Source organism: Punica granatum, chromosome 2, assembly GCF_007655135.1.
Source record: "Punica granatum isolate Tunisia-2019 chromosome 2, ASM765513v2, whole genome shotgun sequence".
Taxonomy (NCBI): Eukaryota; Viridiplantae; Streptophyta; class Magnoliopsida; order Myrtales; family Lythraceae; genus Punica; species Punica granatum.
In genome coordinates, this window is record NC_045128.1 from 26,517,732 (window position 1) to 26,531,907 (window position 14,176).

General features: G+C 39.6%; 1 protein-coding gene and 1 long non-coding RNA gene across 2 annotated transcripts; one reads left to right on the top strand and one right to left on the bottom strand.

Annotated features, from left to right (window-relative positions):
* The first annotated feature begins 5,761 nt into the window (after positions 1-5,761).
* On the top strand, positions 5,762-6,466 carry LOC116196156. Its single transcript, XR_004154785.1, has 2 exons — positions 5,762-5,966; positions 6,059-6,466. It is a non-coding gene; the product is annotated as an uncharacterized LOC116196156 (long non-coding RNA).
* Positions 6,467-6,818: 352 nt separating this feature from the next.
* On the bottom strand, positions 6,819-11,979 carry LOC116196155 (la-related protein 6B). Its single transcript, XM_031525738.1, has 10 exons — positions 11,265-11,979; positions 10,763-10,844; positions 10,461-10,555; positions 10,287-10,358; positions 9,873-9,952; positions 9,660-9,756; positions 8,698-8,745; positions 8,544-8,612; positions 7,866-8,015; positions 6,819-7,478 (listed from the first exon to the last, which is right to left on the bottom strand). The coding sequence occupies exons 1-10, from the start codon at positions 11,769-11,771 to the stop codon at positions 7,218-7,220; spliced, it is 1,461 nt and encodes a 486-aa protein (XP_031381598.1). The 5' UTR covers positions 11,772-11,979; the 3' UTR covers positions 6,819-7,217.
* Positions 11,980-14,176: the final 2,197 nt, after the last annotated feature.

Sequence of the window (14,176 nt, forward strand, 5' to 3'; positions counted from 1 at the left end):
CTAAGTACCAAAACTATCACATCTAGCTTTTATCCAGACAATTGGGTTTTGAAAGAGTGGATTAAACTAAATCTAAAAACTAAACGAGAGGTATAAAATAAACACGAGTCAAGTCAATGGAGATGAATCTATGACTTTCAATTTCCCTTAGTACGTTATAAAAAATCGATCATTCTCTCTCTATTCTATCAAATTCATGAATTACTAAATATGGTTCTATTATCTTTCTACTCCTCTTCCGAGCACTGCACAAACGAATTCCCTATATTGAATTAACTACTCTATTTCTAAGTAATTAATAAGCGAGAACCCATTAATTATCAACCCTAATTGGCTATCTAAGGCGATCAAGTGTATTCCTACCCCTCACACGAATTAGTCGGTTTTCCAGCTCAAACTAAACTTAGGCTATCCTATCCACGGCCTAACCTAGAATCCTCTCCCGAGGTAATTTAGATTTCCTAATCAAATTAATTGGTGATCAAGCAATCAATTGCCTTAAGAATAAGATAGGCTAAGCAATTTAATCGAATTTCATAGACATAAAGAAGAGAAATCACAATTCTATATAAAAATACTAGGTTCCATTTAAGCCCTAGATAAGAGAGTTTAGCTCATGATCGTAACGTTAAACATCAAATCCCTAGAAGAAAACATAAACATGATAACAAGGATTGGAAGAAAAATGAGAAAGAATGATGTAGCTGGTCTTCTAACATGAACTACAGTCACCATGATCTCGATCTCCACCTCAAGCTTGCTCTCAAAGTTCCGTTCTCTCCCTTGTTTGTTTCCTGTGAATGAACGTTCAGCCCCTAATTTCTTAGGTAAATAAAGTGAAAAAAAATCCCCTAAAAAAATCTCCAAAGATCTCCTTATCTAGAAGATGTAGTTTCCTAATTTAACCATCCCAATTAAATTCTCGTATCTCCAAAAATATTATGGTTAATTACTCTAGTGGTCCAAAAAGTTTCATACATGTTACAAGTTAGTAATATTTTTGGTAACTTGTTGATACATTAAGTTTCAAAACCGTTTCGATGTAGTACATTCTGTTAATTCATGATTGATGCCATTAGCAAAATGCTGATGTGGCAAGAATATTATAATAAAAAATATTTTTAAATTTTAATTAAAACTCCAAATATTTTTTAATTTCAAAACGACCTAACTTTTTTGAACTTTTTCAATTTTGCCCCAATCCTCTCTCTCCTCCACTATTCATCGTCTTCCTCCTCCCCCATCCACTGTTCATCGTCTCCTGCTCGCAAGCTTCGGCGTCGACTCATCTGGTGCAATAAGATTGCCGAAAGATCAAACCTTTAGCTGCTTCTGTGTGGAGAATTCTAGGGATTATTTGAATTTTGAGGGTTTTGGATCTTTTCCGCTTCAGATCTGGTGGTTGCCAGTTCGAGGTTTTAATCAGGAGGGTGTTCTAGGGTTGCTGGGAGTGGGATTGCAGTGAAGAATCTCGACCAGGTCTCTCGATCTTGACCAACCTCTCCCCGAACCTCTTGAACGCCTCCCTTGGCTCGTCATCCTTGGTCCAGTCCTCAGAGTCCTCTCTCTGCCCCACGTAGATCTCGTCACTCGCTACCACCATAGCTCGTGCTATGGTATGAAGTGTCATCTGGTATGAAGTGAGAAGGAGGAGGGAGGAGGTCGGAGGTTGGAGGAGGCAGAGATCAAGGAGTTGGCGAGGGCGAGGGCGTCATCGGCGAAGATCAGGTGAGGTGAAGAGAGAGAGAGAACTTGCAGAAGAGAGAGAAAGTCGAGAAGGAAGAGAGAGAGAAGGTGGGGTACATTTTGAAAAATTTTAAAAAATTTAGGTCATTTTGCAATTTTAAAAAGTTTAGAGTAGAAACGGCGTCAAATACAGATGACGAAATATACTACATCGAAATGATTTTGAAACTTAATGTACCAACAAGTTACCAAAAAAACATTTTAGACCAATTTGAAACATTCATGAAACCTTTTAGCCCACCAGTGCAATTAATCCAAAATATTATAGCTATCTAATTACAAATAGTTAAGTATCTCTCCAATAATAACCTCCTCTTAGAATCCTTAAGGCTTGAGAAAAATCCGAAATAAGCATTATCAGGTCGGATCGGACTGATTTGGAGGGTTACAGCCCTTCGTTTTCACGACTAGGACCGCTCGGGTCAGTAATTCCTAGTCGCGCACTAAACTTCGATCGATCATATCTTCCTCGTTTGAACTCTAATTGACAAAATGTTTAAACCGCTACGCACTTGACTCAATGAGCTTTCTATTTATATGTAATTTGCACCATTTAACTCCAATTTAACCTGTTCAAAACACCGAAAACATAGAGGCTGCAAAAACTCAATTCATGAACTCCCAAAATATCTAAGAAAATCAAAAAGCACTTAAAACTCTAAACTCCTATCAAAACACAAATGAATGCTAATTAAACTATAAACCTACTAAAACTAACCTAAACTCGAGAATCTAACTCTAAATAAATGCATAAAAGGTACTGAATAACTCCATTTTTATAGAGTTAACAGCAACCACTGTAGTTTCACCTTCTTGTCCATAATGGATTGGTAATATAAAATCTTTATTGATCCTTGAGCTTGCTGATGCTCAGATTTGGCAGCTTTCAAATAGTATTGGGCGACTACGAAAAGTCAAACGCCTATCACTGAAGTGGCGTCACCGGCTTAAGAAACTCCCAGGAATGCTCAAACCCATGAAGTCATTCGTTGGACTCGATCTGTCATATACAGGTATCACAGAGTTACTGAATTCGCTCAGAGGCCTCATGAAACTCGAGTGACTTTCTCTCATGGGCTGTCCTAAGATTGTGAAACTTCCAGACTCATTTGATGCTCTGAAATCTTTAATTGAGTTGGACATATTATCTGCACAACTAATCGAGTTACCCGACTCCATTGGGAATCTAGAGGGATTGAAAGTCCTAAAGATGGATAATTGCTGGGATGGAGAGTTACCTCGGTCCATTGGAACAATGAAGAAGCTTGAAGAGTTACATGCTAATCATAGTTCTTTGGAAGAAGAAATTCCAATTGAAATCGGGATGCTGTCTTGCTTAAGAATCTTAGAGTTGTCAAATACCTAGATATGCTTATTGCCCTCGACCATCGGCCAGCATTTTGCACTCCAGGTACTCTACTTAAGCACCTGTGTTATTCTTGAAGGGAATCAAAGGGAATCATCAGGCTGAAATAGGACCAACCAACGTAAAAGTATCCAGCAAATCATAATCTCCAAACCCCAGCAGAAGGATGAGGCAAGAGTGGGCCATGAAGAGAAGATTTGGTTGGTTAAGGGATCTGTAGAAACTGGAGAGTCTAGGGCCTCTTGTTGAAAATGTCTCCAGCCTACCAGCAGAGTTGAGCGCTCTATCTCAAGTCAAGCATCTTGGAATTGGTGGGCCACATTTAAGACGTATCCCTCCACTTCCCTCCGGTCTGTCGCTTTTGCATTTCATTAGGGTACCAAATGCGAAGCTACCAAGCCTCTCTCACTTGAAGCATCAGTTGACGGATCTATGCTTCTATGACTGCTCGATGGGAAAAGATGGATTTGAAAGTCTTGGAGTTGGAGAGCTCAAGCAACTGGAGCTTCTCGACATAATCAATGATTAGACTGAGCTCAATGGGCTTCGCCTGCCTGTGAGTCTGAAGATTCTGAGTGTAACTAGTTGCATGCATGTCAAGAAATTACCGGATCTTTCCCACCTGAATAATCTGCAGATGTTGTGCTTAAAAGTCTGCAAGGAGCTCATGGAGGTTCCAGGCCTTGCAGGGCTAGAACCAATGATAAAAGTGTCTATTGTTTCATGCGTTCACTGAAAATTTCAGAGATCAGAGCGGAGCGATGAAAGGTTACAATGGACAATATATAATTGTGGGATCATCATCATAAAATAGCCATTTTGGCTCATCGCTAGATGGTTTCTTGTTGGTGAGTTCCCAACTCTCTTCGAAAGAATAAATGATTGGACACTTCTCAATCAGTTTTTCTTTTTTTTCCTCCTAAATTTATCGTTCTTAATGTCCCGTTTTTCAATTTCCCTTCTATTTTCCCTTATCCTATTCAAGGACAGCATATTGGTTTGCAAACATCTCAACTTAAAATTTCATGCCAGTCATGGCAATGAACCCTTTCAGAAGCATGGGACTGTGACAGGAAGGAAACGTTTTACTCCACCGGTCACCGGTCGAGGTATGGCTCTGGTACGATAGCCTTCCGCCACAATTCAAAAAGAAAGTTGAAGCCGCCAGTTTTGGTCATTTCATGCTTCCCCAGCACTTCCACAAGGATGAGGTTGACAAGGCTGGTATTCATGCACTCGTCGAACGGTGGTGTGACATTACTCATACCTTCCATGTCCTATGTGGTGAGTTCACCTTGTCGCCCCTTCACTTCAGTGCAATCACAGGGCTCCGAGTTGGAGGAGAGCGCATCCCCTTTGACGTTAGCATTAAGGACAAACCCCTATATATTCTTTGCCAGCTCGGGTTCCTTCTGACAGGTTATGAAGATGGTTATGCAATGTATGAACAACTTAGAAAGGATGCGTTTGATCGTCCATGCAACACTGATGACTTGAGCAAGTGGACCAGTACACCCCGTTGCTTTCTCCTGTACACGATCGCGAATGCGATTCTTAGATGCGGCAATCACAAGGTCGGCGTTTACATCCTTGAAGCACTTCGGGATGTCAATGCTATATCTAGATATGATTGGGGAGGTGTCGCTCTTTCTCATTTATATGCCCACCTCGACTGCATTACCTGAGGAGCCAAGAGAGGCATCGGTGGCCTCTATCAAGCTACTGAGGTGAGAATGTAAATCTCTGCAGTATGAGTGCTTTCCTTATTGCTGAGTGTTGTCTTCCATTGCTTGGTCTGCAGGTGTGGGCGTACAAGATGGGGTTCATTAGATCCCCAACCAACGAAACCGAGGGTGAGAATTCAACGGCGTTACCTGCCGGCAGAAGCTACACACACACTGGAAGTAGCTCAAAGTCATATGATGTTGACTTGTACAGTAAAGAGCTCAATTCCCTTGAGTTTTCTAAGGTAATGTTCTATAATTACTCAGGTACTTCTCACGAAAATTGACTGCAAAATTCACAATCCAGTCTATTGTGTTACTTCGTAGATTAAGAGGAAGTAATGGGGTCAATCAGATTTTGACTAGCCTGCCTATATGGTTGCCTCTGCAAATCCTGAAGGCAAGCGAATCCTGCTTGAGGGCCCCTAGACTCGATCTTGGGACTTGGGTGAGAGGGTAAGGAAAATGGAAGTGCATCCTGATAACTGCAGGATCCCAAAAGACCCGCCAGAGACTATGTTATGCTCTCAAGAGCTTCAAAGAGAAGACTTGGTCCATGCCTTAAGAGGATGTGATGCTCGAGACTTCATCTTGGATACAGAAATGACCTATCCTACATTCATTCAAGAGAGGCTCTGCCACTGGAAAGACTCTAAAGTAGCAGATAAGCGTGTTGCTAAACCGCCAGCTTCCACTCCGGTTTTGGTTCCACCAGAACCAGAGGGCTCTTTGCAGGCAAGTTTTTGTTTTGTAATTCCCTTGCGAATGTGATAGCAGTCCTCTCTTTCCATCGACAACAATATGCTTTTTGGACCTGTGAAGAATGATTCAAGCACAGGGGTCCACATAAGTCCTGGCATGGACTCGAACTCAACCTTGATATAGTAATAACCTATGTCCCTGCAATAATTGCAGGCGAGCCTGGAAAAGTCCTTTCAAGATCCTCGCACTATGGCATCTCCTGCAGGAAGGCCACCTCCTAATGTGCTTCGCCTTCACCAGATATGTGGTTTAGTGGCGGCTTACTCGCCGGGTGGAAAATTGGGCCATTACCCAATCGAACCAAGTGAAGATGAGTCCTTGGATGGTACTATAACCATAAACAGGACAAGTTACATACTTCGGGCAGAGTGAGTGCATTTTGGTTCATTAGAATGAGCTGTCTGGTTGCCCCTTGTGTTTGGTAGGTTACGCTTAGAATTGCTATGCGATGATATTTCAGGTATTCATCGTCGAGGTCAATGATCTGCTCCGGTATTACTTGGGTTTGCGGTCGTTCATACTTGAACACGTCAAACAAATGTATGACGAGGCAGCTGCTGTAAGGCAGAAAGAAAGAAGAGTTTGTAAGACAAGCAACAGAGGATAGATGTTGTGGTTGTGCTTTTGAGGTCCGAGGTGTTCTATGGCTCGGAGTTTCTTAGCGGGAATAGCTTACCACCAAAGTTTAGTGACAACGATATGGGGATAACAATATTTGAGGGACAATGATGCTCGGTGCCGAGTTTTGATTTATGTTTCCCTTGACCTGCCTAACTCCTTTTGGCGTAGAAACCGGATAGGATCGGTGAACCAGGGTAATTGTCCACAACACTTAATAATATTGAATCACCGTTTCTTTTTGCTTCAATGTTTAGAACTTAATAGCAGGTCTATGCCATCATCAGTATTTTAGAAGTACCAACTTTCTTGAATCGTTCTCTTATATCGAAACAGTTATCTTAAAACTGATCGAGCTTAGGCAAACTAATGAGCTTGCTCGATCGGTAGGTACTAAGCTGCATGCTGATACTATCTATCCTGTTTTAGTACTTTGGCCTTCTGATCCGACAAATTAAACCAGCAGACCACTATGGTCCCAATCCAATCAAAACATCAGTATGTGAAGAATGCACACAGATCAGAGTCCAGTATGAACAGATCAGTTAAGATGCTGAATGAAATGCGTGTGCAATGTGCCTTATTACAAGTCCCAATCAAACTTGAATAATGGATAGACAGGTATTACTTCACAACGTCAGTTCTTCACTCGTAAATATATATATATATATATATATATATATATATGTAGGAGTTTCACACACAGTTCGTAAATCTCTCTCTTTTCTTTTTTACTTTTCCCCTTTAAGCTTTCCTTTCTACATGACAAAACCTTAAAAGGAAAAAATTAGCAAATTAAATAAAAAGAAAATAGTAATCTGCCGTATCATGCGATCCATTAAAAGAAGATCCAGACCTTTCCAAGAACGAAAAATGCATGTGCTGTTCTTCCCCACCGAGATTTAAAAAAAAAAAAAAAGAAAGCTTAATACTTCCCCACAGCTTGAAGACACCTTTAATTAGGAGGATCGATGATTACGGTGATGATATTCTAGTCTCTGTCACACGGTATTAACAGCAACTGGCTTCCCCCGGCCCATCACAAAACCTCTTGTACCATCGGGCATTCTCGGTCCTGGTGGCTGCTGCTTTGCTAAAGTAGTCGCCTCACTTGTGCCCAGATTACTTGCTGAATTATTATAATTAGAATTTCCTCCACGATTGTTGTGATAATGGTATTGACCTCGGCCACGGCCTCTCCCTCGACCCCTTCCCCGTCCTTTTCTCTGCCCACCTTCCTTCTCATTGGCATTCTCCTCTCCCTGTTGAACAACAGCACAAATGTGTATGACAAGGCAGAGTAAGTTTCCATTTCTTGTATTAGCAGCAACCTATGGGAGGAATCATTTTAAGCAGCAATAATGATATCTCAATTTATGCTCCCAGTTATGATGGTTATACCAAGAAACATTTAAGGTCTACCATAACTATCAGCAAGTTGTATACAAGAGACTCTCTTCATGCTATAATGCCATTTCTACTTGACTCGTGTATCAGTTTGCTGTTGTGAATGATCACTTACAGGTTGCATTCAGGAGTATTGATTCCTTTTAGGAGGAATCCACAAGATTAAATTGTATAAATGTTTATTAAAAGATCTCATGTCCACTCAATTCATAATTCACGAACATCAAGGGAAAAGCACTCACTGTTTGCCCAGGCAAGTGACCATCAGGTTGCTCGATGGAATCATCCAATTGTTTCTCACTCGGCTGTTGCTCAGATGCAGGACCATCATCTTCCTCAGCATGTTCTTCTCCTTCGTGGCCCTTCCTACCTCGTGCTTGAGCAGGTTTTGACTGGTAGAAAAGTAGAATGAGCTACATTAATATTGTGGGTTTTTTAGGGAGTTTCAGATCCAAAGTATTTATCAAACAGCATGCTGCTAGAAAAGATTGCTAATACTGTCTCTGAACAATGGCTATTGTTATGAACATACAGACATAGGCAGCCAAGATCAAATACAAATTTCTTTTATTAGGGTATGGGGAAAGCCGAAATGGTGAGCAAAGGGGACAGAACCACAGTGAAACCAAGACACCAGATACGGAGTTTCAGTCCAAATTTTTATATCAAAGGAGTAAGATTTCTCAGGTCATTCCGTACGTGCCAATCAAGAAGCACTTGGCTGGTTCTCTGTAGATCCCATCATGGACCATCAATATGTGAAATCCAGTTGAAACAGCTGGCACTTTGGAAGTTCAAAAACTTTCATGACTAAATGGGAACAAGTGACAAATGGAAATCCTTAACAATGTGTATCTTTCAATGGACAAAAAATTAATACTTCCAACACCCAACAAAAGTATAAAGCGGACGATACATACCCCACGCCTAAGCATTAATCGTACCCTGAGGCCACTTCTCCAATTATCCTCGTCATTTAGGTCCTCAACCTGAAAATTTCAATGCATACATCTCACCAAAAATGGAGCGTACTACGCAAATATAAACGATTGAAGAGGAGATAAGAGTGCTTACTGCTTTCTCAGCCAGTTCGACAGAATCATATTCCACAAAAGCATGCAACTACATGAACACAGAGCATTAACATATCAGTCTACTGCAAACATTTGGCACCGGATACGTTTTGCTATTTCTCAGTAAGAAATAGGAAATCAATTGATACTGAGAGTAGAAATGCACGACGTAAATTATCCAATAACTATAACTAGCAAGAAATTATTCATGGTTCAGCTATTAAATTGTTGCATGCTGTATAGACAATGCATAAAACAAGTTGGACAATTCAGATAAGTCTTCCCAAAATTAAGAATTACAAAGAGTGATCATTTCAAAATTTCCATTGGCCTACATGGACATGATAGAATACCATAAACAACTTAAAAGCGAAACAGTGACGAACATACAGAAGAGTATCCAATATATCAACCTCATATTTTCAAGAGCCTAAAAAGGCCACTTCACTCACTTATCCCCAAAAATAAAAAGTCACTTTACAGAATTTCAAAGGCACAAAAATGAAAGCCAGCTTTTATTTGAATGAATTCTGCCAAGTTTCTTCACATACTAAAAATGCAATCAGGATCACTCGTATAGAATAGATAAATATTCCAACTAAAATGATGTGTGACCACTGAAGTTGAGCTCAGCAGCCAGAGATGGGCTAAAAAGCATTATCCAAGAAGCATTATCCAGCTCTATTCGTCCTCTAGATAACTGCACTACTTCCCCTTGTTTCAAAAAAAAAAAAAAAAAGAGGAAAGCTATTCACCCAAAAGAGAGAGCCAAGAATTTTCACCTCATATAAAAATATTTAAAAAAAAAAAAACCGTGCAGAGAATGACAAGAAATTTTACACATACTCACAACAGCAGAAAATAGAACATATGACGATACAAGAGAATGGTATGTTATATGGAGACATAAAAGTAAAAGAGAGACAACACTCACATATTCAGTCATCAGGGACATGTAGTTACCTTGTTACTGTAAAGCATTCCATCGCCCTTACCAGACCTGGACGCTGAAGCTCCAGCATTCGATGCCTGGGGCTGACAGGTCCGGATAGCTTTCACACTAGCCACATCGCCATCCAAATTATCATATTTCAGTGACTATCTCTAATATAAACAATAAAATCTGAAAAGCTATGAATTACATCCAGAGTACTGAAGTGGGAAATGATCCCTTACCTCCCAACAGCAGAGAAAATTTTCATCAGGTTTTGGTGGCAGTGATCTTCAGGTAAATTCTCAGCTACGACAACACGTGACTGGACATCAAAATAACAAACATAGAAGATTTTAAAAAAGATGTAAGAAAATGGTAATAAACATGCGAGAGCTATTCCAAAGCAGGGAAGATGAATAATCTTGGCACTCATCTTACAAACATAACCAAGAGTAGGAAGCTTTTGTGCTAAGTTTTTCTCTTATTTTTTGGTAAACTAAAACTATTAAGGTAAGTTGATTTCATAAAACAAATGAGTTCATCATTTATTCATGATCAAACAGACCATTATATTGGTGGACTAACAAAGAAAGAACTGCCATATAAAAAGCTTGCACTACTGTATCAAAGAGTCCATAGTCCTGTAGATAACCTACTTGTAGCTCTTCCATATCAGATTCACTCAAGAGATGCAACCGCCGAACCTTTTTTCCATCTTCACTAACTACCTGTCAAGATGCAGCAATGATCAGAGAAATGGTGCTAAGAAATTAAATCCTGAAGAGTAAGAAGCCACAAAATGCAGTAGTTCAAACATGATCATGACTCACAAGCTTTGATGAGTTACGGAGGACAGAAGCCAGCTGGGAATTGCTACTTATAAGAGCCTTGATCTTCTTGAAAGAGGCAACAATAGAAATTGGCACTGCCATGATGGATAAATCCATTACAATTACAAGATAAATCTCATAAAATAAGAATTAAGTAACTCTAGCTCTTAACAACAGTATTTGGACGAAGATACATAGAAAATATAGTCATGACATGGAATGGATCATTAAAAAGAAAGAAAAATAAAATCTTAAACTTTTGATATTAAGTTAATATTTGAAAAAATGGAAAAGGGGCTCACCGTAGCCTTCAGGATCTTTATTGATGAACCTCATTAGGTGATCAGTGGTAGCCAAGTTTAAATCACTGAAATAATATTCCACCTACAATTCGCAATTGTAAAGATCAAAGAACTAAAAAACAAGATAAACAATTACAGCTGAAGATATCAAAGTAACAAAACAACATTGTACACTCCCAGGCGAAAACTCCGACATCTGCTTTGCAGATCCCAATTACTAATACAATGCAACTACACCCCACTTTCCAGAAGCCCACGAACAATATGAACACTCAGAGCAAATTACACACGGCATAACATCAAAATTACACCATTGGAAGGTTCAGTACTGATAATCCATCATCGTTCAGAATATCAGTTCTGTTGCCTACTAGTAGAGCTTAGTACATGATAAAGGGTCGTCCAGCTCAAATTCTGTTTTACACCAGATGAGGCTAACGAGCACTCTATACAGTTTAAATTCGATATGTGCATAACTAAAGTGTTACTGTCGAAGTAAAACCTGATTCAGAATCTTCTGAATAGCTTCATCAGACAGTCCGTTCTTAGACGGGGCACCATGATCGTGCTCGGCCTGAGCTTGATTTTGATGGTGCTGTCTCTGATGGTGGTGGTGATGGTGCTGCTGCTGATTACTATGATTCTGGTGGTGCTGGTGGTGGTGAGGGTTGTGGTACTGAACAGGAGAGTGGTGGGGATGGAACTGGTGCTGATTCACCACGGGGTGCTGAACGGGGACATAGACATGGACCATCCCGGGAGGAGGCGGAGGGGGGACGGCGCCCATCCGCGGCGCCTGGGCCAGATCAGGCCGGGCCTGCTGCGGCGGCGGCGATGGCGGCGGCGGCTGCGGCCGAGGGGAGGGGACGAACTCCGGGGCCTTAGCGTTGAGGCGGCTGAAGGACGAGTTCCGGGAGAGAGATGGATCGGAGGAAGAGGAACTGTCAGGGGAAGGGCCGCGGGATCGATCGCTGGAATCTAGGGTTTCGGATAGGGGTTCCTGCGCCATAATAGGTTGGGGGAAGGATCAAGTGATCGGACTGCTTAGATGGGTGGGGAAGGGCGAGGGAGAGTGGGGGGGTAGGGGGGAGTAGCTTGGTGTTAAGAGTCTTCTTCTTTCTTCGAGCTTCCTCCTCCTTCAATGGAGGGGGGAAGTGACAGAGACGATGGGGAAGCACACACAGAGAGAAGACAATGGAGAGGATGTCTCGGTTTGCAGGGGCTGCGAGGGTCGGCTATTTATACTTCCATACATATAATATATATTTATATAAAAATATAAGTACGTAAATGCGAGTAGATTATATGCGGTATGCGGCCACGTGTTATGTGTATGTTTCCCAAGGTCATGCCCATCGGTTCTCTCTCTCAATCGATCGATAGCCTTTTGGTTTTGATTCGTCGGATTTTGATGGACGTCAAAATTATAGCATGATTGCCATCATTGTCATTGGTAGAGAGATAGATCGATATTCCTTTTCTGCTTTGGATTAATAGATAGATCTAAGTCAACGTGTATTGTTTAGGTATGTAATCTGTAAGATCTATATGGAGTCGTCGACCCTTGTAGCTTTAGTTATATGCGGTTAGACTTACCTTTTTTATGATACAAAACATTCATTTGATGGTATACGGATCCACGATTAGACACAATTCATGACTGTAAAAGAAATAATTATACATCGTTATACGACATATTTAAAACAGTCTCTCTTCATAGGGATCCTCGCGTATAGAGGTGACAATATGTGTCGTGTTGTGTTCAAACGAGTCGTGTCTAAACGGATTCGTATCAGAAAGATCTAAACCCGAACACGACACGTTTAATAAACGTGTTTAGATTTTCAAACACGAACACAATACGTTTAATCACGGGTTACCACGGACAAGACACGTCTATCCCGTTTAACTAAGTGTCTAAATATGTATGTATACTTATCTACAAGATATGACATTACCTTTAAGTACATATTATACCTAGATGATATGACACTATTAACTTTAATTACACATTATTACACGATTGACATGATAAAAATATCATAAACTGGTGATTTATATAAACAAATTTAGATGATTTTAGTGTATTTTCTTTTATAAATTGATACAATATGTTAAACAAATTTATTAACATGATAACACATAATGTAAACCGATTTAACTGTGTCTAAACGGGTGACAATGGTTGAACCCGTTTACACACGATTATTATCGTGTCTAAACGGGTTTAACCTATTTAGATACGAAACACATTTAGTATTAATCTAAATCCGTTTAACTCCGTATCGTATCTATGTCGTGTTATTATGTCGTGTCAAATATTACCGATCATACTCATATGTGGAGCTTCTCTATGGCTTTTTTCTTTTTTCTTTTTTTATGCACGCTTCTTCTTTTTTTTCTCTCTCTCTTTTTAAGATGACGAGGGATGTCTCAATTTTGTCTGACTATTACCCATCCTCCTCATCAACACTCCATAAGTTCACAAGATATGTCTTTGACCCTAGGGAGCATGCAAGTGGCCTGATAGAAAATATTGTCTTATATGGTTTAATGGGAGTATTCTATATATATTTCTCTAAATTGCCTTTTTTAAAAATATTTTCTTTATTTTCAATTAAGTATCGGATAGGAAAATCAATGACATACTCCCAAGCTCCCTTCATGCACGTATAGAGCAGCATTCAACTTCGACCTAGGAGTAAGAAGACAATCAAGGCTTTGGGAATTAGGATTGGACTCTGACTCCATCACAAATAATATTATTCTAACTAAAAAATAACAATTGATTAACTTTCCAAATAAATTAAAATGATATATAATGGATTTAAAATATGTAAAAATTGAGAAAGGCTCATTGTAGTGACATGCGCTCTTAACTAACAACCAAAAGTTTAAAATTTCATTTTCGTCAATAGGACTACCTATGCCCCTTCTATTTAGATTTATATATCCTTGTATTAAGGCCCATAAGTTCTTCCATAACTAAACAAAAAAAAAAAGTAAGAAAAAATAAGTTTATAGGAAGAAATTGCACCATCTTTTTTGTTTCCTTTCATTTTTCTTGTCCGAAAATGTGTGTTGGGAGAGGGGGAAGCTTAATGAGCTAAATCCGAAAATGTGTGTTGGGAGAGGGGGAAGCTTAATGAGCTAAATGAGAAGGGACGAGGTTGAGAAAAAATGGTTATTGTCGATGAGTTTGTCTTTAATTTCCATAGAAATTAATTAATTAAACTGGTTATATATGTGGTCTCTTGATAGGTTGTAAGTTTTTTTGAAAAAAAATGAAGCATTTTCTTGGTAATTCATTTAATATTTTTATTATAGTAATAGATATTCGAAAATGATTTTGAGAGCTATATATTTTACTTAGACCATCAAAATCAAGTTATAAATATTATCATTTATTACGTT